Consider the following 20,278-nt stretch of genomic DNA (forward strand, 5'->3'; position numbering starts at 1 on the left):
AAGATCAGAGGGAGTTTCTCCTTCCACTTACTGTAAGGAGAATTAGTCTATTAGTCTATCAGATGAGTTTGTTGTGAAGTTGTTCCAAATCATGCAGTGATGGTTGAGAAACTTGAGAAAAAGGTTTTACATCATGTTTATAAGGTGCAAGGCAATACAAAAATGCCAGAACAAAGAAAAAGGAGAACGTACAAGTTCTAATGGCACTTGTAAAACATCTGTAAAAGTTTTAAATACTTACTGTCAGAAATTGTTTATTCTTTGGCAAAACTGAAACATACATCCAATCACACATGGGATCAATACTCTGGAGTGAACTTCTAATGAATGAATTTTAATCCTAATGACTGTCTCTGTCTTACCTTCACATCGTCTCTATCCAGGTGTGTGAACGCAGCATGAACCCTCAGTGGAACGAGTCGTTCTACTTCCTGGTTCATGACCCCAAACATCAGATGCTCGTCGTAAAGGTTGAGATGTTTGTTTACATTTATTTGCATCTAATTAGTGGTTGCAGGCTGCAGGGTTATGTCAGGTTAGGTTGGGTTTTCATTCTCTCTCTGTCTCTGTCTCGTCGTAGTTGTCCAGCGGCTGGGATCAACCAATGGGATCTCTGGTGGTCACCATCAAGGAGCTGCTTGCAGAGCCACAGCTGATCCTGGACCAGTGGTTCCGTCTGGATGGAGCCCGGTCTCAGAGTCAGATCCTGCTCAGGGCTGAACTCAGGGTGAGTATAAACAAGAGTTTAAACTAGAAAAGTATTTATTGACAGGCCGTTTGTAATTTTAGAGTGAAGAACACCAGAATCCCAAAAGTCATTGGAAGTTGTAAAGGCTTAGATAGAAGCCAGAGGTTTTTTAATCTTTATGATGATAACTGTCTTGGTGTTGAGTTCAACATTTTGTTTGTGTGTAAGAATACAACAAGTAGAATGGATTTCAGAGAAAAACATCTGCCACAGTATTATGTAAATCTCCCATCTATGTTTAAACTAATTCTATTACTAAAAGTTATTTTTAAGTTAGATGCCTTTTTGAAGGAGCATCCCTTCTTTGTTTAGGTGATATTTTAGTTTTTTTCTGATTGTCAGAGCTGGAGAACATGTACAGCCTTGCTACTTGCTATGTTTGATTATTGATATTGTTTAATGTTAATCCACCTACATCACTAAAATCAATATCCACACTGGCTTTGTTCAAAAAACAACTGAAAAAAAAATCATTCTTTGGTTAAGATTTGTAACACTTCTGGATCTGTACCTTTCATTTCTTTAATTCAGTATCTATCTTTCATTTTTCCATGTTAATTTGTCTTTTTTTCCTTTTCTATTTTTTTATGTTATGAATTTATGTATGTAGACCACTGCTGTTGTTGTTTTTATATAGGGGAGGTATTTTCATAAGCCTTTTTTTGGCTTCCACCTCTCCTGCACAATCTTTAATTTCACTATTTTCATTGTTTATGCAGGTTATATAATGTGCAAATAAAAAAAAGTAATGTTTGTGCTCCATACAATGTATGTGGCCGTGGGTTAAATAAAAGTGAAGTGAAAAAGGAAAAAAAAACATCTGTGCTTTCACACAAAAGTGTTCAAATGTTGTTGTTGTTTTTTTGTTATAAATAAAGATTTCTTGTGTTTTTGTATTTGTGGCGAGTAGATCCTGGAGTCCAGGATGGTGGACATGATCAGTACAGGGATCCTGCCCTGTGCTGCCAGCGCTGGCAACGGGCAGGTCAAGCTGTCTCTGTCCTATTCCTCACAGGAGGGGAAGTTCATCGTCATCGTCCACGCCTGCAGGTGTGATTGAATCCTCAGATAGTGAAGCACCAGCGTTGCTTGATAGAAACCACAGCTTAGATTCTGTTGTTGTGAGTAAATGAACGAAGGTGAAGACGTCATAGATGATTCCTCTAATGAAAACATATTTTTTTAAATGTCCTAAAGCTTTATCAGGTGAAACACTGTGAGATCATCTACTCTTGTTGTCTATCTCCATCAGAGGTCTGTTGTCTCAGAGTAAAGACGGTGTGGACAGCTACGTGTCCCTCATGCTGCTGCCAGACAAAAGCAAAGCCACAAAGAGGAAGACGGCCGTGAAGAAAAGAGACGTCAAACCAGAATATAACGAGAAGTAAATCAGCTGTTTGTTTATTCCTCCTTTTAAATCTGTGTGAAGATCTACAGTATAATGAATGTTAATATCTAATCATCTGTGGTGTTTTCTCTCTAAGGTTTGATTATGATCTCCCTCTGGAGGAGACGAGGTTCAGACGCCTCAGTGTGTCCGTGAAGAATAACTCCGCCTCGTTCAGAAGCCGCGACGTCATTGGACAGGTCAGTGTGAGACTCCGCCCATTCATAAATCGCTTTATATTCAGATTTATACTTTATAGTCAAGAAAAATGAACATCAAACATTTAATTTTGGAGTTTGGACTTTTATTTACAGTTCTCTTGTGTATAACTTTCTAGTATATATTTGGTAATTTTGCTCATATTTGCATCAGTTCTATGCTTTAAAATGTAAATTTATAGCAGAGCCATAACCTGGATGTTTTATGTTTAAGACAAACTGTATATGATTAGTTTATGAATGATACAGATTAACATAAAACAGGAAACTGAGAAAATACCATATTCTGTTGTACTCTTTCATAGAAAGAAAAACTAGACCACCAAGGTCATTCTGCATCTTCAACAGTTGAGGAAGAAGTTCTTGAATTTTTTACTTGTTAAGTCAAAAAATAAAAAAATTAAAATAAATGATGGATCCGGTTGGAAACTGGTGATGAAGATGAAAAATAAACAGATTTTGCACTCAATATTTTTGTGTTGGAGACTGGACTTTCCAATTATGAGCTGTCAAGACAAGTAAAAACACAAGTTTCCAAATAATGTAACACGTGACTAATCTGGACCTCAGACATTGGTGACAAACTTTGGTTAAATCCGCTCGTTCAGGTCAGGGCTGTTTGGAAACATTAGTTTGAGTGTCGACTCACAGTTACCTCAGGACTTTGTGTTCAGATTCTTTCACTCTGAATCACTCTCACTGTTTCCTGCTGAGCACTAATGTTGACACGTCGTTCCTGTTGTGCAGGTGCAGATCGAGTTGGCTGAAGTTGACCTGATTTCTGGAGTCACAGATTGGTGAGCAGAGTCGACTGAACCAAAATAAAACAATGTGTAGTTTATTAAACAATACCGTAGCATCCATTACTTTGCTCTGTAGATAAGAAAGGTGAACTCTCTGTCTCTTTATTCCAGGTTCACTCTGAAGGACGAAGCTGAGTAGTCGTCGTCGTTGTGCTTCCTGGTGACGTTGCATTATAATAACAACGATGTCATCAGTCACCTTGTGCCGTTGCTGTAACTCACACTGATGCCTTCTCTCCTCCGTCACTGTGCCGCTGTGGCAGCCTTACCTGCCTCCACCCAGCTCTCTGTGCATTATCCTGTCATACAGAGGTGGAGCACCACTGTTTAATATTCACACGCATCAATACTCACACACCACCAAAGACCAGAAGGCTGAAGCTGACGAGTTGACAAGGATGAAGAAAGTGCGTTAGTTCTGACTGAAGGATATTTTTGTTATATGAAGGAATGTTCGTTTTAATGTTGAGTGGAAAGAGTTGAAGCTGCAGGTCGAGAAAGAATCAAGTCGTACTTTTGTTTTTGCTCTTTTATTGCTGCAGGAACATTTAAAGAGCAGTTACATATTTAGATTGTAGGTTTTTTTATGTATTGCTCACAAATGCTAAAGCCATTTCAGTATTGATGATCAATGGTCAGAGAGATTTACATTGGAGTTATTTCTATATTTCACTTCATATTGCACTTTGTTACTATTATGTTTGCTTCTTAAAAGCTTTTTTTTATATATATAAGTTTTTCTTTTATACAAGACGATTATCTGTCACACCAGTGCTGCAATTAAAATCTGGTATGTTTGAGTTTGTGTATATTTGCAAAAAATTAAAAAAATAAATAAATGATGGATCCGGTTGGAAACTGGTTGAAAGATGAAAAATAAACAGATTTTGCACCTCAAGATTTTTGTATTGGAGATTGGACTTTTATTCATAGTTCTCTTACATATTTATAGTAGTACATTGGTAATTTTGCTCATATCTGTATAATTTCTTTCCTTAAAAATGTATAGTAGAACCATCTGTTCTACTGTGATATAAACTGGATGTTCTATATCTAAATGATACAGGTAAACTATATATGAACAGTTCTTAACTCTGCAAAACATTTATTTCAAATGCAGATGACACAGATGAACACAAAACAGGAAAATGTCCACGACATCACATACTGTATACACCTAGTGTGTTATCTAGGGAAAGAGAGAACAGATCACAAAGTGAAAGGTCAAAGGTCATTCTTTATTTATTTTGTAAAATAACTTTTCAATTATTAGAAGTTAAGAAAGCAGTACTGACTCAAAATCATCCAGTTCAGAATGATTTCTGGATTATAATTAGTGATGCACAAGTAAACAACTCACAGTAGGATTAATGTTAACTACTTTATATAGAGCTGGATGATTTTAACTTTAATAATAAATCGGAATTTGACGATTATATTTCAATATTAATGTTAATCTATGAAACATCTGCACGAAAACATGTAGATTATAGTTTATGATCCACTGTACATTTGTCGGACAGGTTTTGTTTTACTTGAAGTGACGTCAGCGGGAGTGGGAGGGCGTCGCGTGGAGCTGCGGCACTTTCACTTTCATTTGTCCGGAAGAAGAAGACGACGACGACGCAGCAGCAGCAGCCGCAGTTTGTTTTGTTAGTTTGCAGCGCAGACCCAGAGTTAGGTGAGTGAGCAGATTTACTGTCATTTTTCGATCAAAACTCAAACTAATCAATAATTCACGACTTCACATTGTGTCGGAAGTTTGTTCAAATCGAGTAAAGACTGAACTGTAGGAGTGTGCGTCAGTGTCGTAACCGAAAGTAAAGAGGAGCGAAGTATAATCCTCAACACGACATGTTATTAAGGTTGTATAGCACAAATCAGGTTTGTCATGTCATGTGATTAATGTTTGTTGTGTGTTAAAGGGAGAAGACGACAACATGTCTGCAGCAGACGAAACTGAGCCGATGGAAGTTGTGAGTAGTTGTTTTATCTGTAAACTGAACATTGGACTACATGTTAAAGGAGCTGTGGTGTTAATGATTAATGGATATTCATGCTGACTGAAATAAGTCGAAATAATGCTGCCAAACAGTGTTTCTGTGTTAATTGTCATCAATGTATTATTAGGCTACTATACTACTACTAGTTTAAATATCAAAATCTCTTCCCTCCTAACACAAGGATCAGGAGGAGGGAACTGAACCTCAACAGTCTCTTCCAACACCATCTGCAGATGAAGGTGCTCAGGTGAGTTTTTTCTTTCTTATACACTGATACATACACCGCCTCACTTCAATCAGTACAGTTTTTTTTTTTTTTTTTTACTTTACTGAGATTTTATTATACTGTCACTGACAATAATAAAATCTGTCAGGCTGAGAGACATGAGCCATGAACTGAACTAAAAATAGAAGTGGATAAAATATCAAGCTGCAATCTCAGAGCAAGCCTCTGTGTTTGAGATGAAAGTGAAAGTATGAAACTGGAGGCACAAGTTCTCAGGATAAAGTCACTGCCAGTTATACAGTATGTGTCCACTTTGGTTGTATACTATTTTTTTTTATTATCATATTGCTTATTTTAACGTCTTAACACCCGGTGGCACATCCAGGCCCCAGCGGTACCAGCATTAATTAAAATCAACATGACCCACAGGCCAGTGGGTGTTAAAGAGGAACTATGCAGGATTTGTACCTTAACTATGCTAAAAAAAAATTACCTTAATTAAACAGCTTTGGAGTAATTTTGATGGCTTAGTAAATGGCTTAACTTGTTCTGAGGGAGAATGAAGGCTCTCTGTCTTCTGCGTTTCACTTATTATATAATGTTATATACATATATAATAGGGGTGTCACGATTCTCCAAATCCTCGATTCGATTCGATTTTCGATTTTAGGGTCACGATTCGATTCAATTCTCGATTCTTTTTCTTTTTCTTACAGCACAGAGGCCTATATTCAATTTTCAGACTAGTCTAGTCTACGATCATTGGTTTTATTCATCAAATTATGTAATGGTCAAATTTAAATAATTGATTTACAATATAAAGGTAACAATCTTGTTCTCAGTCATTTGGTCCCCAATTTTACCAAGAATGCCCCCAAAAATCATGATCCCGGGGCGTCGATCGTCGATCCTCTCTTTGACTTAGATGCTCGAGACCATGACGTAATTTCGATCGAATTCAATAAAAAATCGAAATTGTGACACCCCTAATATATAATGTTATATATCGCTCTATTGATTGCTTTGTTGTAAACAAATGCACATGGCCAGGAGGAGGGTTAGCAAAATGGAGGAAAAGCAAGCAACATATAGTTACTCTTTAAAGCAACATTGCGGAGTTTATTGGCCTTAAAATAATGTTTCCAGACTCATTGCAATGGTAGAAAAATGGTTAATAGGATGAATGGTTTGTTTTTGGTTTCGTTTTTCATGTTAAACACTCAGTGGTGCAGCTTTTCGTGGCTCTAACTGTGTCATATTTACAGGCTCCAGTGACTTCATCTCAGGAGGAGGATGAAGTTCAACTCTTTGTCTCTGTCCAGTGGTTAGACGGTTATCAACCACAGAAATGTAGGCTTGAACTTAATAAAGCTCTTCAAAGTTGGGCCAACACAAATGACATCAAAGCTGACTTTAGTGTTGTAAACGCCTCAGAGGATGGGAATGCGCAGATAAAGATAAAATCTGCATCAGGTGCAGTATAACAGAATTTCTTTAAGTTAAGTTAAATCTCACATCCTATAACTACAACACTTTGAGTCGATTTTATCCTGTTGTAATATTGCTTTTTGCAATCAAATTTGTTCTTATTTCTGCAAATTAATTTGTGTTCTTTTTAAGCCCTGAAATTGCTCAAAAACTTGAACGGACAAATGCTGACCACCAGAGAGGGGAATAAAGTCAGAGTAAAGTCTGTCAGTCTGCCATCACCAAAGACGGAAGAACCAGCTGCTGCTTCAATGAACCTCTCGTCTTCTTCTGCCTCTGCTTCTTCTTCTCCTTCTCTGCCAGATCCACAAAATGTATGTACTATATATGCAATCACTAGGAATGAACAAATAAATGCTTTTTATTTAACTAATACATTCTGTTTTCATCCAGGAGGAAGTGAAGCTGGACAAAAAAAGTAGTTCCATCAGTTCAGCATCAGGTCCTGCAGCAGCAGAGGAGATGTACACTTGTCCTCTCCCAGTTAGTCATTTCTTGTACGTGAGCCACATCTACAAGGAGGAATTGAAACGTATAGAGAAAGAGAGTGGAGTTGAAATTGAAGCAGAAGTGACGGTAACATTTAAACCACAGAGTCAGAAAGGTGGAGACCCAAAGAAAGCTCTGTCTGACTTTACAACCCTTGTCCAGAAGTCCTTGGCTGAATCCAGTGGCTCAACTGTTCCTCTCAAGTACGTAGATCCAGAACAGTGGAAGGAGACGCTGAGGATCATCCAGAAGAAGGAGAACAAGCTCTTTGTTACTCTGTCGTCTGAAGAAATGATCGTGTGTGGGCCGAGACAAAGTCAAGACTTCATCTCTAAGACCTTGAACACATCAGAGAAAACCTTGAGAAACACCAGCATGGCAGACTCAACATGGCCGTCCCAAGACACACCACTTAAGATTGAAATGAACATCAAAGACCCTCTGACTGCAGGACTCACTGTGGAGGAGGACCACTGGAAGCTGATGATGAACTCCTTCACTGGGAAAGTAGATGCTATCAAAGAGAAGTTTGATGTGGATTTTCAGATCAAAGACGTCGGTCAAGGGAAAGTGGACGTCAGAGCCCGCTACAGAAAACCTGGAGGACACAAGTCCATGGAGAGCCATGCCATCAGAGCTCTTCTTCATCTGTACCAGAAGATTACAACATCACCTCTGGGTCACACTCCATTCCTTGGTGCCAGTGGCTTCAGCGACTCAGTGAAGAACAATGAAAAGCAATCTGAGGGGGCCAGTGGACCTGTGTCCAATGGACAGTCAGGGGGAGACAATGAAGATGATACCTGCCCTATATGCATGGACACATTCACCAATAAGAAACAGCTGAAGTGTAAACATGAATTCTGTGAGAAGTGTCTGGAACGAGCAAAGGAAGTCTCAGGATCCATCTGTCCTGTGTGCAAAGACGTCTTTGGTAAAATAGAAGGAGACCAGCCTGAAGGAACAATGTCATGGGCATTAACTCCCACATCTCTCCCTGGATTCTCACAGCATGGCACTATAGTTATCAGCTATGATATTCCAAGTGGAACCCAGACGGTAATAATATGGTTAATTATATTTGAATTTTTTATTCTGTAACATTTTTGTTGGTTATTACAATTAAACTTCATTCTTCCATCACAGAAAAAACATCCAAATCCTGGAAGATGGTTCACTGGTGCTCGTCGAACAGCGTATCTACCAGACAACAAAGAGGGCAGAGATGTATTGAAACTGTTGCAGAGAGCATTTGACCAGAAACTCATCTTCACTGTTGGGACGTCCAGAACGACCGGGGCGGACAACCAGGTGACCTGGAACGACATTCACCACAAAACCTCCATGGATGGAGGACCACAATGGTACAAGTGATAGATTTCTTTTACTATATGTTCTTTGTCAGTGTTAACTCTGCCCCAAGTGTTTGTTTACATTAATTCATGTGCACACTGTTTTTGCAGCTTTGGTTATCCTGACCCAGACTACCTGAGCAGAGTGAGAGACGAGCTGAAGGCTAAAGGCGTCAAGTAAAAACTCGACACCAAGTGACTTTAGAGAGTTGTTGTCAGAAATCTAATTTTACATGTACAAACAAAGAAATTAGCAAAGATGATTATTATAGATGAGATATTACTGAAATACATTATTATATTATATTATCATAATTATTCTTATCATCATCATTCAGGTTCGCTTTGCGGTGCACTGGATCATTTATCTGAAGAGTTTATTGACGAGCAAAAGCTATTATCTTCTACTTACACCCATTGGCTTGTCCAGTGCCTGGTGGGTCCAGTATCAATTGACCCACAGGTCAGCAGGTCAGCATTTAAGTTTAGTTTTCTTTGATGAAGGATATCTTCATTTTTTCTGATCTAATTTTTTGTTTGTAACAAAGGGATAAAAACATAAATACAACCTATGTCATCATGATTAAGCATTTGCCTAATAAATGATCAAACCAACCTACCGTCCACAGACTCATTGAATTTAAACATAATGCAGCAGGTGTACTGCACAATTTTTACATCTTTATTCATAACATTATCTGTTATTTAGTTTGTAAAGCACATTCATGCATCATGTACTACTATAAAGCTATGTGTCATTTTTCATTTTTTTAAAAAAGCATGAAGTATGATTTTGCAAACCACTTAAGGTAAAAAGTCTACTCACAAACCCAGACGAACATTTTCTGGTTTTTACACACAAAATACATAGACGAGGAAGAGAAGAGCAATAACTGCAGCCTCCTGCTCCTGGTGGAGGAAGACGCTCAAAACAAACAGCTGAACAGTGTAGACAATAAAATCCTTTACCTGCTCTGAACCCTCCCACTATAAGCCAGCTGCAATGCAGAGTGCACACCTTGCCTTTGGGATAGTGTGCCCGTGCCTCCGGTCAGAGAACTGACTGCAAACTGCAAAATCATCCAACTCAGAATAATTACTGGACTATAATTAGTGATGCAGGAGTAAAAGGCCCCACAGTGGTGCAGATAGTGAGAATTAGGCCAATGATAACTACTTCATATAGAGCTGGATGGTTTGAACCTTATAATGCATCTAAATTTGATGTCAACGCTGTCACACATGTTAAATAAAATGCACAACACAGAGATGTACTTCAAACCTGCATTGAAATGTGTATGAACTTGCAGTGTAGGTTCACAGCACATGTCAGGCATGTAAAAACTACAGGCTGGGGTTTGTAGTTAGTTATTAAACCAACGTCAGCGTAGCGTGGAGCTGCGACGCTTTCATTTTGTCTGGAAGAAGAAGAAGCAGCAACAGTTTGTTTGCAGCGCAGACACAGGAAGGTGAGTGAGCAGGTTTACTACAGTATACTGTGTTAGTTTGATCAAAGTGACTAATAAGTGATTCACAACTTTATGTTGTAGCTATCACAGGTTTGGTAAAAAAAATTTAAAAAATCAAAGAGACTTGTAAAGACTGAATCTGTGAGAGTTTGTGTTAGTCTGTTAATCCATAACACATTTACATGTTTGCAATATACAGTAAATTCATCAGATGATGAAACGCAGCGTGGATATAACAATCGTTTTGTCATGTGCCTAATGTTTTGTGTGTAGGACGTAGACGACGACATGTGGACAGACGGCGGCTCTGATGAGACGATGGAGTGTGGAGTGAGTAGTTGTTGATCAGTCTGTACTCTGAACATTGGTGTGAATGATTAATAGATATTCACGAAACAAATAAAACAATAAAACAATTCACACTAAATTCAGTGGGAACGATGCTGTCAAACAATGTTTTTGCGTTAATTATTACAATTTTATTATTCTTCTTCTTAATTTAAAGAATCTGTCTTCCCTCCTAATACATTGTCAGGGTTGGGATGCAGCATTTCAAAAACTTCCCTCAATACATGGAGATAAATGTGCTAAGGTGGGGTTTTTTTTTCTTCTTCCCTTAAACACTGCACACAAGAACATACCTAAATAAAGAAGTGGGTAAAATATCAAGCTGGAGTCTAAGAGCAGACCCAGGTGTTTTAGCTGAAAGTATGAGACTGTACTGTCGGCATCTATTCCATTTCCATGCCTCTGCATCACTCAGCCTATAAAACACAGTGACTCTGTGTCATGTTTACAGGCTCCAGTTTCTTCATCTCAGGAGGAGGAGGATGAAGTTCAAGTCTTTGCCTCTGACGGTTGGTTAGACGGTTATCAACCACAGAAATGTAACTTTGAACTATCAAGACTTCTTCAATATTGGGCCAACACAAACAATCTTAAAGTCAACATCAGTGTTGTAAAGGTCTCAGAGGACGGGAACGTTGAGATAAAGATAAAACCTGCATCAGGTGCAGTATAACTGAATTTTTAAAATTGAAATTAAAACTCAGAACCTACAACTAGTCTACTACCATGTGATGCATTTAATTTGCAATCAATTTTCTTCTTGTTTTCGGTAAATTAATTTGTGTTCTTCTTTTTAAGACCTGAAGTTGCTCAACAAACTGAGTGGAGAAACACTAACCACCAGTGAGGGGAATAAAGTCACAGTGAAGTCTTTTGGTCTGACACCACCAGAGATGAAGACAGAAGAATCAGTTGATGCTTCAATCAACCTCCCACCTTCTTTTGCTTCATCTGTGTCGAACCCACAAGATGTATGTGCAGTATGCCAATATGGCATTGTTTTGATTTTGACTATTGCATGCTGGGAGTGACGTCAGCTACGGGAACTCTAATTAAAACAGTATGCCAGAGAGTAAGTGCAAAGACAAAATGAACTTCTAATGAGTAAATTATATTGTGTCATAATGTCTAGAAATAGCCTAGAAATAACAGTCAATTGCAAAAGACTTGGTGGAGAAAAATTCTGTCCTTTCCCAAAAAGTTCAAAGCTTGAAAAGAATGTGTAATCTTTTGCCTTTATGAAAAATATGACATTACTATGAAATTGACTGTTATTTCTATGCTATTTCTTGACATTACTATGCAATTAGTTGTTATTTCTTGGTTTTTTCTTGACATTATCATGTAATTAACGGCCTGTAAATTAAAGGGTTGTCCATTTTTCTTCATAAACAAAAAGATATGTAAATGTAGTAAAAGCATATACATATGACAATAATATACCAACAATATATCCTTAAGCAAGATGTATGCAGGTATACATTATTATCATATTTATTATTTTAACATTTGTTCTTGTTAATTTGACATTTTTTTCAGTTAAGACTTTGTTGTTCTCAGTCACTTTGAGTTGCATCATAAAATCAGTGGCTCTGTGTCATGTTTACAGGCTCCAGTTTCTTCATCTCAGGAGGAGGATGAAGTTCAAGTCTTTACCTCTGTCCAGTGGTTAGACGATTATCAACCACTGAAATGTAAGATGGAGCTAACAAAAGTTCTTCAAAGTTGGATTAGCACAAACAACCTTAAAGTCAACATCGATGTTGTAAAGGCCTCAGAGGACGGGAACGCTGAAATGAAGATAAAACCTGCATCAGGTGCAGTATGACAGAATTTTTTGAATTGGAATTAAAACTCAGACCCTACAACTACAACACTTTGAGTCTACTACCATGTGATACATTTAATTTGCAATCAAATGTGTTCTTATTTTCTGTAAATTAATTTGTCGTCTTCTTTTTAAGATCTGAAGTTGCTCAACAAACTGTGTGGACAAACACTGACCACCAGCGAGGGGAATAAAGTCACAGTGAAGTCTTTCGATCTGACACCACCAGAGATGAAGACAGAAGAATTAGTTGATGATGCTTCAATCATCCTCCCACCTTCTTTTGCTTCTTCTGTGTCGAACCCACAAGATGTATGTGCAGTATGCCAACATGGCGTTGTTTTTATTTTGACTGTTGCATGCTGGGAGTGACGTCAGCTACGGGAACTCTAATTAAAACAGTATGCCAGAGAGAAAGTGCAAAGACAAAATGAACTTCTAATGAGTAAATTATATTGTGTCATAATGTCTAGAAATAGCCTAGAAATAACAGTCAATTTCATAGTAATGTTGAGAAATATTGCCAAGAAATAACGATTGATTGCGTTGAAGTAGCCCAGAAATAACAGTCAATTGCAAAGGCCTTGGTGGAGAAAATTCTGGCCTTTCCCAAAAAATTCAAAGCATGAAAAGCATGTGTAATCTTTTGCCTTTATGAAAAATATGACATTACTATGAAATTGACTGTTATTTCTTGCCTATTTCTTGACATTATCACGTAATTAACCCATTTTTCTTCATAAAAATAAGACGTATGTAACAATAAACAAGATGTATGTAGGTAAAATACTTAATATTATTAACATAGTTATTATTTTAACATTTGTACTTGTTAATTTGACTTTTTTTTCATATAAGCCTTTGTTGTTTTAAGTTACTTTGAGTTGCATTATAAAATCAGTGGCTCTGTGTCATGTTTACAGGCTCCAGTTTCTTCATCTCAGGAGGAGGAGGATGAAGTTCAAGTCTTTGCCTCTGTCCAGTGGTTAGACGGTTATCAACCACTGAAATGTAAGATGGCGCTAACAAAAGTTCTTCAAAGGTGGATTAGCACAAACAACCTTAAAGTCAACATCAGTGTTGTAAAGGCCTCAGAGGACGGGAACGCTGAGATAAAGATAAAACCTGCATCAGGTGCAGTATAACTGAATTTTTAAAATTGGAATTAAAACTCAGACCCTACAACTACAACACTTTGAGTCTACTATCATGTGATACATTTAATTAGAAATCAAATTTGTTCTTATTTTGTGTAAATTAATTTGTCTTCTTCTTTTTAAGACCTGAAGTTGCTCAACAAACTGCGCGGACAAACACTGACCACCAGCGGGGGGAATAAAGTCACAGTAAAGTCTTTTGGTCTGACACCACCAGAGATGGAGACAGAAGAACCAGCTGCTGCTTCAATGAACATCTTGCCTCTTTCTTCTCTTCTGCCAGATCCACAATATGTATGGATAATATATTAAATCACTAGGAATGAATGATTTCAAAAATTACTAAACTAAACATTCTGTTTTCATCCAGGAGGAAGTGAAGCTGGAGGAACAAAGTAGTTTCAGAAGTTTAAGTCTGACACGACCAGAGATGGAGACAGAAGAACCAGCTGCTGCTTTAATGAACCTCTCGCCTTCTTCTTCACTGCCAGATCCACAAAATGTATGGACAATATCTAATATTATCACTGGGAATGAATTGATTTTTACTAAATTTGTACATTATCTTTTCATCCAGGAGGAAGTGAAGCTGGAGGAACAAAGTAGTTCCAGCAGTTCAGCATCAGGTCCTGCAGCAGCAGAGGAGAAGATGACTAACGAGGAGACGTGTCCTCTCCCAGTTAGTCATTTCTTGTACGTGAGCCACATCTACAAGGAGGAAATGAAACGTATAGAGAAAGAGAGTGGAGTTGAAATTGCAGCAGAAGTGATGGTAACATTTAAACCACAGAGTCAGAAAGGTGGAGACCCACAGAAAGCACTCTCTGAATTCACAACCCTTGTCCAGAAGTCCTCGGCTGAATCCAGTGGCTCAACTGTTCCTCTCAAGTACGTAGATCCAGAACAGTGGAAGGAGACGCTGAGGATCATCCAGAAGAAGGAGAACAAGCTCTTTGTTACTCTGTCGTCTGAAGAAATGATCCTATGTGGGCCGAGACAAAGTCAAGACTTCATCACTGATACCTTAAACACACCAGAGAGGTCAATGGAGAGCCATGCCATGACATCACCCCTGAGTCACACTCCTCCACCTGGTGCCAGTGGCTTCAACAGCTCAGTGAAGAACAATGACAAGCAATCTGAGGGGGCGTCCAGTCAAGATGTCATCACTAAGACCTTAAACACATCAGAGAAAACTTTGACGAATGTCAACAAGGCAGATTCAACATGGCCGTCCCATGACACACCAGCGAAGATTGAAATGAACATCAAGGACCCTCTGACTGCAGGACTCACTGTGGAGGAGGAGGAGGAGGAGGAGGAGGAGGAGGAGGAGGAGGAGGTAGAAGGAGACCAGCCTGAAGGAACAATGTCATGGAGAACAACTCCCACATCTCTCCCTGGATTCTCATCATATGGCACTATAGTTATCAGTTATGATATTCCAAGTGGGATACAGACGGTAATAATATGGTTAAATAATTATATCTAAATTTTGTATCAAATCTAACATTTCTGTTGTTATGGTTAATCTTCATTCTTCCATCACAGGAAAAACATCCAAATCCTGGAAAAAGGTTCACTGGTACGCAAACAATAGCGTATCTACCAGACAACAGCGAGGGCAGTGACATCCTGACACTGTTGCAGAGAGCATTTGAGCAGAAACTCATCTTCACTGTTGGGAGGGAAGACCAGGTGACCTGGAACCACATTCACCACAAAACCTCCATGGATGGAGGACCACAAAGGTACACGTGACAAATCTCTTTTACTATATGTTCTTTGTCAGTGTTAACTCTGCTCAGGGTTTTGCATTACTGTAACTCTTGTGCACACTGTTTTTGCAGCTTTGGTTATCCTGACCCAGACTACCTGAGCAGAGTGAGAGACGAGCTGAAGGCCAAAGGCATCAAGTGAAAACTCGACACCATTAAGAGTTTATTGACGAGCAAAAGCTATTATCTTCTACTTACACCCACTGGCTTGTCCAGTACTAGGTGGGTCCAGTATCAATTGACCCACAGGTCAGTGGGTGATAGCGATTAAAGTTTAATTTTCTTTGATGAAGGATTTCTTCAGTTTTTCTGATCTCATTTTTCAGTTTGTAACAAAGGAATAAAACATATAACCTATGTCATCATGATTTAGCATTTGCCTAATAAAGGATCAAACCAACCTACCGTCCAGACTCATTGAATTTAAACAAAATGCAGTGATTTGTTCTCTGTACGATTTTTAAATTTTTATTCATAACATTATTATCTGTTATTTAGTTTGTAAAGCGCCTTCATGCATCATGTACTACTATTAAAGCTATACGTCATTTTTCATTTTAAAAAAAGCATGATGTATGATTTTGCAAACCACTTAAAGGTAAAAAGTCTACTCACAAACCCAGACATGACATCTGGTTTTTACACACAAAATAAATAGATGAGGAAGAGACGAGCAGTAACTGCAGCCTCCTGCTCCTGGTGGAGGAAGACGCTCAAAACAAAAAGCTGAACATGACTCTTTCCAATAAAGTCCTTTACCTGCTCTGCACCCTCCTGTTATCAGCCAATTGCAATGCATAGTCTACACACACACACACACACACACACACACACACACACACACACACACACACACACACACACCACTTACCTGTGATGTCTACACCTTACCTGTGGGATAGTGTGCCCGTGTCTCCGTTCAGAGAACTGACTGCAAACTGTAAAATCATTCAGAATAATTACTGGACCGTGATCAGTGATGCACAACTAGTAAACAGCTCCACAGTGGTGCAGATGCTAAGAATGAGGCTGACTCCATACAGAGCTGGATGGATTGAACCATAGTAGCCTAATACATCTAAGTTTGATGATTATGTTTTATAATATTACTCTCAATGCTGTCAAAATGTAGCCTACCTATACAACTGCACTGAAATGTGATGTCTGCATGAACTTCTCAGTGTAGGTTCTATGGATGTATTATGGTAGGTTCACATCACATCTGTCAGACATGATAAAAACTGCAGACTGGTGTTTGTAGTTAATTATTAAAGTGACGTTAGCGTCATGTGGCGCTGCGACGCTTTCACTTTCATTTGTCTGGAAGAAGAAGCAACAGTTTGTTTGTTCGCAGCACAGACACAGACGAAGGTGAGTGAAAAGGTTTACTGTGTTTGTTCGATCAAACCTCCGATTAATTAGAATTCACAACTTCACGTTGTGTTGTGTCGGAATCAAAGAGAGACGAACCTGTAGGAGTTGATGTTACTCTTAAGTAAAATGCGGTAAAGTGAATAGCCTAATCTTAAACATATAAACGTGTTTTCAATATACGTCAGATAATGAAATACAGCATTGATGTAAGAACCTGTTTTCAGTTTAATTTATTTGACAAGGGACAATGTGATAAAACATTGTAAAAAAACAAATGTAAATGCACCCGAGTTAGCTAAAAAAAGAAAAAGAAAAAGAAAAGAAAAGCTAGTTTTCGTCCCTCTGCCTGATGATAAAAGGACAAAAGTTTTGTCATATCAGTATCGTGACTAATGTTTTATGTGTTAGAGACGAAGGAGACGACGACATGTGGACAGACAGCGACACCAAGGGGCCGATGGAAGCTGTGAGTGTGTAAACTGAACATTGAAGAGACATGTTAAAATATCTGTCAAATGCAGTCAAAAACGGCTTTTGTGTTAATTGTTACAATCTTTTGACCATTAGGCTATTTTTAATTTAGACGATCGGTCTTCCCTCCTCACGCCATCGGTCAAATTTCCCTTTATGTGAAAATTAAACGGCTAGAAATCGCAATAAGATCAAAGTGTTAAAGTTAGTCTAAAGTTTGGACTCTGTACCTGATATGAAGTGGTCCCTACGGGTTCCCATTGCTCTGTTCTCTTCAGCTCGTAGCTGAATATAGGCTAAGGACATTGAAACTTGTCTTTTCCAACCAAAAGAGCCTCATTTCCTGGTTTTGACGTTTCTCGCAGTGAGATATCATATGCTGGAGTCTCAGAGCAGGCCTGTAACTGGAGGCTCAAATTGTCAGGATAACCTCTGCTTATCCCAAATTATCACAGCCTGTTATGTCCACCTGGGTCTCAAATTATTATCATATTGCTTATGTTAACATTTGTTTTTGACTTTTTCTTTCATGTAAGTCACTTGGTGCAAGTCTTTGTAATAAGTCACTTTGAGTTGCATTATAAAACTTTTGGCGTTGTCATGTTTACAGGCTCCAGTGACTTCCTCTCAGGAGGAGGAGGATGAAGTTCAAGTCTTTGCCTCTGTCCAGTGGTTAGACGGTTATCAACCACTGAAATGTAAGATGGAGCTAACAAAAGTTCTTCAAAGGTGGATCAACACAAACAACCTTAAAATCAACATCAGTGTTGTAAAGGCCTCACAGGACGGGAACGCTGAGATAAAGATAGAGCCTGCATCAGGTGCAGTATAACAGGATTTCTGAATTGAAATTAAAAACTAGGCCTACAACACTTTGAGTTGACTGCCATGTGACACATTTAATTTGAAATCAAATTTGTGTTTGTGTTCTGTAAAATAATTTATCTTCTTCTATTTAAGCCCTCAAGTTGCTCAACAAACTGTGCGGACAAACACTGACCACCAGAGAGGGGAATAAAGTCACAGTAGGCCTAAAGTCTTTTGATCTGACACCACCGGAGATGGAGACAGAAGAACCAGCTGCTGCTCCAGTGAACCTCCTGTCTTCTTCTGCTTCTTCTCTTCTGCCAGATTCGCAATATGTATGGATAATATATTAAATCACTAGGAATGAATGATTTAAAAAATCGATTCTACTAAATTAAACATTCTGTTTTCATCCAGGAGGAAGTGAAGCTGGAGGAACAAAGTAGTTCCAGCAGTTCAGCATCAGGTCCTGCAGCAGCAGAGGAGAGGATGACTAACCAGGAGACGTGTCAGCTCCCAGTTAGTCATTTCTTGTACGTGAGCCACATCTACAAGGAGGAAATGAAACGTATAGAGAAAGAGAGTGGAGTTGAAATTGCAGCAGAAGTGACGGTAACATTTAAACCACAGAGTCAGAAAGGTGGAGACCCACAGAAAGCTCTCTCTGAATTCATAAACCTGGCCATGAAGTCCTCGGCTGAATCCAGTGGCTCAACTGTTCCTCTCAAGTACGTAGATCCAGAACAGTGGAAGGAGATGCTGAGGATCATCCAGAAGAAGGAGAACAAGCTCTTTGTTACTCTGTCGTCTGAAGAAATGATCGTATGTGGACCGAGACAAAGTCAAGACATCGTCACTGACCTTAAACGCACCTTAAACACACCAGAGAGGTCAATGGAGAGCCATGCCATGACATCACCCCTGAGTCACACTCCTCCACCTGGTGCCAGTGGCTTCAACAGCTCAGTGAAGAACAGTGACAAGCAATCTGAGGGGGCGTCCAGTCAAGATGTCATCACTAAGAAGTTAAACACATCAGAGAAAAAGTTGACAAATGTCAACAAGGCAGATTCAACATGGCCGTCCCAAGACACACCACTGAAGACTGACATGAAAACCAAGGCCCCCCTCGCTGCAGGACTCATTGTGGAGGAGGACCAGCAGAAGCAGATGACGACCTCCTGTCAAAGACGACAGGAGATGAGACCTTCCAACAGAAAATCGGGAAGATGCAAGTCAAGCCATGCCACTAGAGTTCAGTACCAGAAGATTACAACATCACCTCTGGGTCACACTCCTCCACCTGGTGCCAGTGGCTTCAACAGCTCAGAGAAGAACAATGACAAGCAATCTGAGGGGACCAGTGGACCTGTGTCCACTGGACAGTCAGGAGGAGACAATGAAGATGATACCTGCCCTATATGCATGGACACATTTACCAATAAGAAACAGCTGAAGTGTAAACATGCATTCTGTGAGAAGTGTCTGGAACAAGCAAAGAAAGTCTCAGGACCGATCTGTCCTTTGTGCAGAGACGTCTACGATAAGATTGAAGGAGACCAGCCTGAAGGAACAATGTCATGGAGAACAACTCCCACATCTCTCCCTGGATTCTCACCATATGGCACTATAGTTATCAGCTATGATATTCCAAGTGGGATACAGACGGTAATAATATGGTTTATTATATTTTAATTTTGTATCAAATCTATAAAAAAAATGTGGGTTATATTTAATCTTCATTCTTCCATCACAGAAAAAACATCCAAATCCTGGAAGATGGTTCCATGGTACTCAGAGAACAGCCTATCTACCAGACAACAGAGAGGGCAGAGACGTCTTGAAACTGTTGCAGAGAGCATTTGAGCAGAAACTCATCTTCACTGTTGGGGGGGAAGACCAGGTGACCTGGAACCACATTCACCACAAAACCTCCACGGATGGAGGACCACAAAGGTACACGTGACAAATCTCTTTTACTATATGTTCTTTGTCAGTGTTAACTCTGCCCAGGTTTTTTACATTACTGTAACTCATGTGCACACTGTTTTTGCAGCTTTGGTTATCCTGACCCAGACTACCTGAGCAGAGTGAGAGACGAGCTGAAGGCTAAAGGCATCAAGTGAAAACTCGACACCAAGTGACTTTAGAGAGTTGTTGTCAGAAATCTAATTTTACATATACAAAGAAAAAAAAAAAAACACAGATGATGAAAAATTACTGAAATGCATATATTATTATATGCAATTATCCTTATCATCATTAAAGTTTGCTTTGAGGTGCACTGGATCATTTGGCGGCACGGTGGCACAGTGGTTAGCACTGTTGCCTC

General features: G+C 39.0%; 4 protein-coding genes across 5 annotated transcripts in view; all 4 read left to right on the forward strand.

The window, feature by feature from the left end:
- esyt1b (extended synaptotagmin-like protein 1b) overlaps positions 1 to 4,054 on the forward strand; it is a 33,914-nt gene extending 29,860 nt beyond the window's left edge. For both annotated transcript variants that reach the window (XM_085775593.1, XM_085775594.1), the window contains exons 46-52: positions 384 to 470; positions 581 to 727; positions 1,659 to 1,798; positions 2,001 to 2,132; positions 2,233 to 2,335; positions 3,101 to 3,150; positions 3,268 to 4,054. In XM_085775593.1, the coding sequence (XP_085631719.1) occupies positions 384 to 470; positions 581 to 727; positions 1,659 to 1,798; positions 2,001 to 2,132; positions 2,233 to 2,335; positions 3,101 to 3,150; positions 3,268 to 3,295 (687 nt within the window). In that variant the 3' untranslated portion in view covers positions 3,296 to 4,054. The remainder of the gene's footprint in view (positions 1 to 383; positions 471 to 580; positions 728 to 1,658; positions 1,799 to 2,000; positions 2,133 to 2,232; positions 2,336 to 3,100; positions 3,151 to 3,267) is intronic.
- A 700-nt stretch (positions 4,055 to 4,754) lies between these two features.
- LOC146986782 (E3 ubiquitin-protein ligase DTX3L-like) lies at positions 4,755 to 8,960 on the forward strand. The gene is made up of 8 exons (XM_085775605.1): positions 4,755 to 4,837; positions 5,082 to 5,132; positions 5,341 to 5,406; positions 6,651 to 6,858; positions 7,006 to 7,187; positions 7,267 to 8,421; positions 8,509 to 8,726; positions 8,826 to 8,960. Exons 2-8 carry the CDS (start codon positions 5,097 to 5,099, stop codon positions 8,893 to 8,895), a joined length of 1,935 nt encoding a protein of 644 aa, XP_085631731.1. The 5' UTR covers positions 4,755 to 4,837; positions 5,082 to 5,096; the 3' UTR covers positions 8,896 to 8,960.
- Positions 8,961 to 10,471: 1,511 nt separating this feature from the next.
- The window catches only part of LOC146986783 (uncharacterized), a 40,946-nt gene continuing 31,139 nt past the window's right edge, over positions 10,472 to 20,278 (forward strand). Inside the window, exons 1-4 of the mRNA XM_085777873.1 lie at positions 10,472 to 10,513; positions 10,983 to 11,040; positions 11,330 to 11,502; positions 13,283 to 13,493. Coding sequence (XP_085633999.1) covers positions 10,472 to 10,513; positions 10,983 to 11,040; positions 11,330 to 11,502; positions 13,283 to 13,493 — 484 coding nt within the window. The remainder of the gene's footprint in view (positions 10,514 to 10,982; positions 11,041 to 11,329; positions 11,503 to 13,282; positions 13,494 to 20,278) is intronic.
- On the forward strand, positions 17,081 to 20,140 carry LOC146986784 (uncharacterized). Its single transcript, XM_085775604.1, has 6 exons — positions 17,081 to 17,134; positions 17,750 to 17,960; positions 18,100 to 18,281; positions 18,364 to 19,614; positions 19,703 to 19,902; positions 20,003 to 20,140. The coding sequence occupies exons 1-6, from the start codon at positions 17,096 to 17,098 to the stop codon at positions 20,070 to 20,072; spliced, it is 1,953 nt and encodes a 650-aa protein (XP_085631730.1). The 5' UTR covers positions 17,081 to 17,095; the 3' UTR covers positions 20,073 to 20,140.

The sequence above is a fragment of the Trachurus japonicus genome, chromosome 5 (genome assembly GCF_045865225.1).
Source record: "Trachurus japonicus isolate A0001 chromosome 5, Traja_1.0".
In the NCBI taxonomy this organism is placed as follows: domain Eukaryota; kingdom Metazoa; phylum Chordata; class Actinopteri; order Carangiformes; family Carangidae; genus Trachurus; species Trachurus japonicus.

Excerpts from the sequence above, each read along its gene's own strand:
- LOC146986782 (XM_085775605.1), top strand. The coding sequence starts at position 5,097 with ATGTCTGCAGCAGACGAAACTGAGCCGATGGAAGTT. Across the intron at positions 6,859-7,005 it reads AAAGATAAAATCTGCATCAG|CCCTGAAATTGCTCAAAAAC; the intron begins GTGCAGTATAAC and ends GTTCTTTTTAAG. Across the intron at positions 8,727-8,825 it reads ATGGATGGAGGACCACAATG|CTTTGGTTATCCTGACCCAG; the intron begins GTACAAGTGATA and ends CTGTTTTTGCAG.
- LOC146986784 (XM_085775604.1), top strand. The coding sequence starts at position 17,096 with ATGTGGACAGACAGCGACACCAAGGGGCCGATGGAAGCT. Across the intron at positions 19,615-19,702 it reads TTCCAAGTGGGATACAGACG|AAAAAACATCCAAATCCTGG; the intron begins GTAATAATATGG and ends CTTCCATCACAG. Across the intron at positions 19,903-20,002 it reads ACGGATGGAGGACCACAAAG|CTTTGGTTATCCTGACCCAG; the intron begins GTACACGTGACA and ends CTGTTTTTGCAG.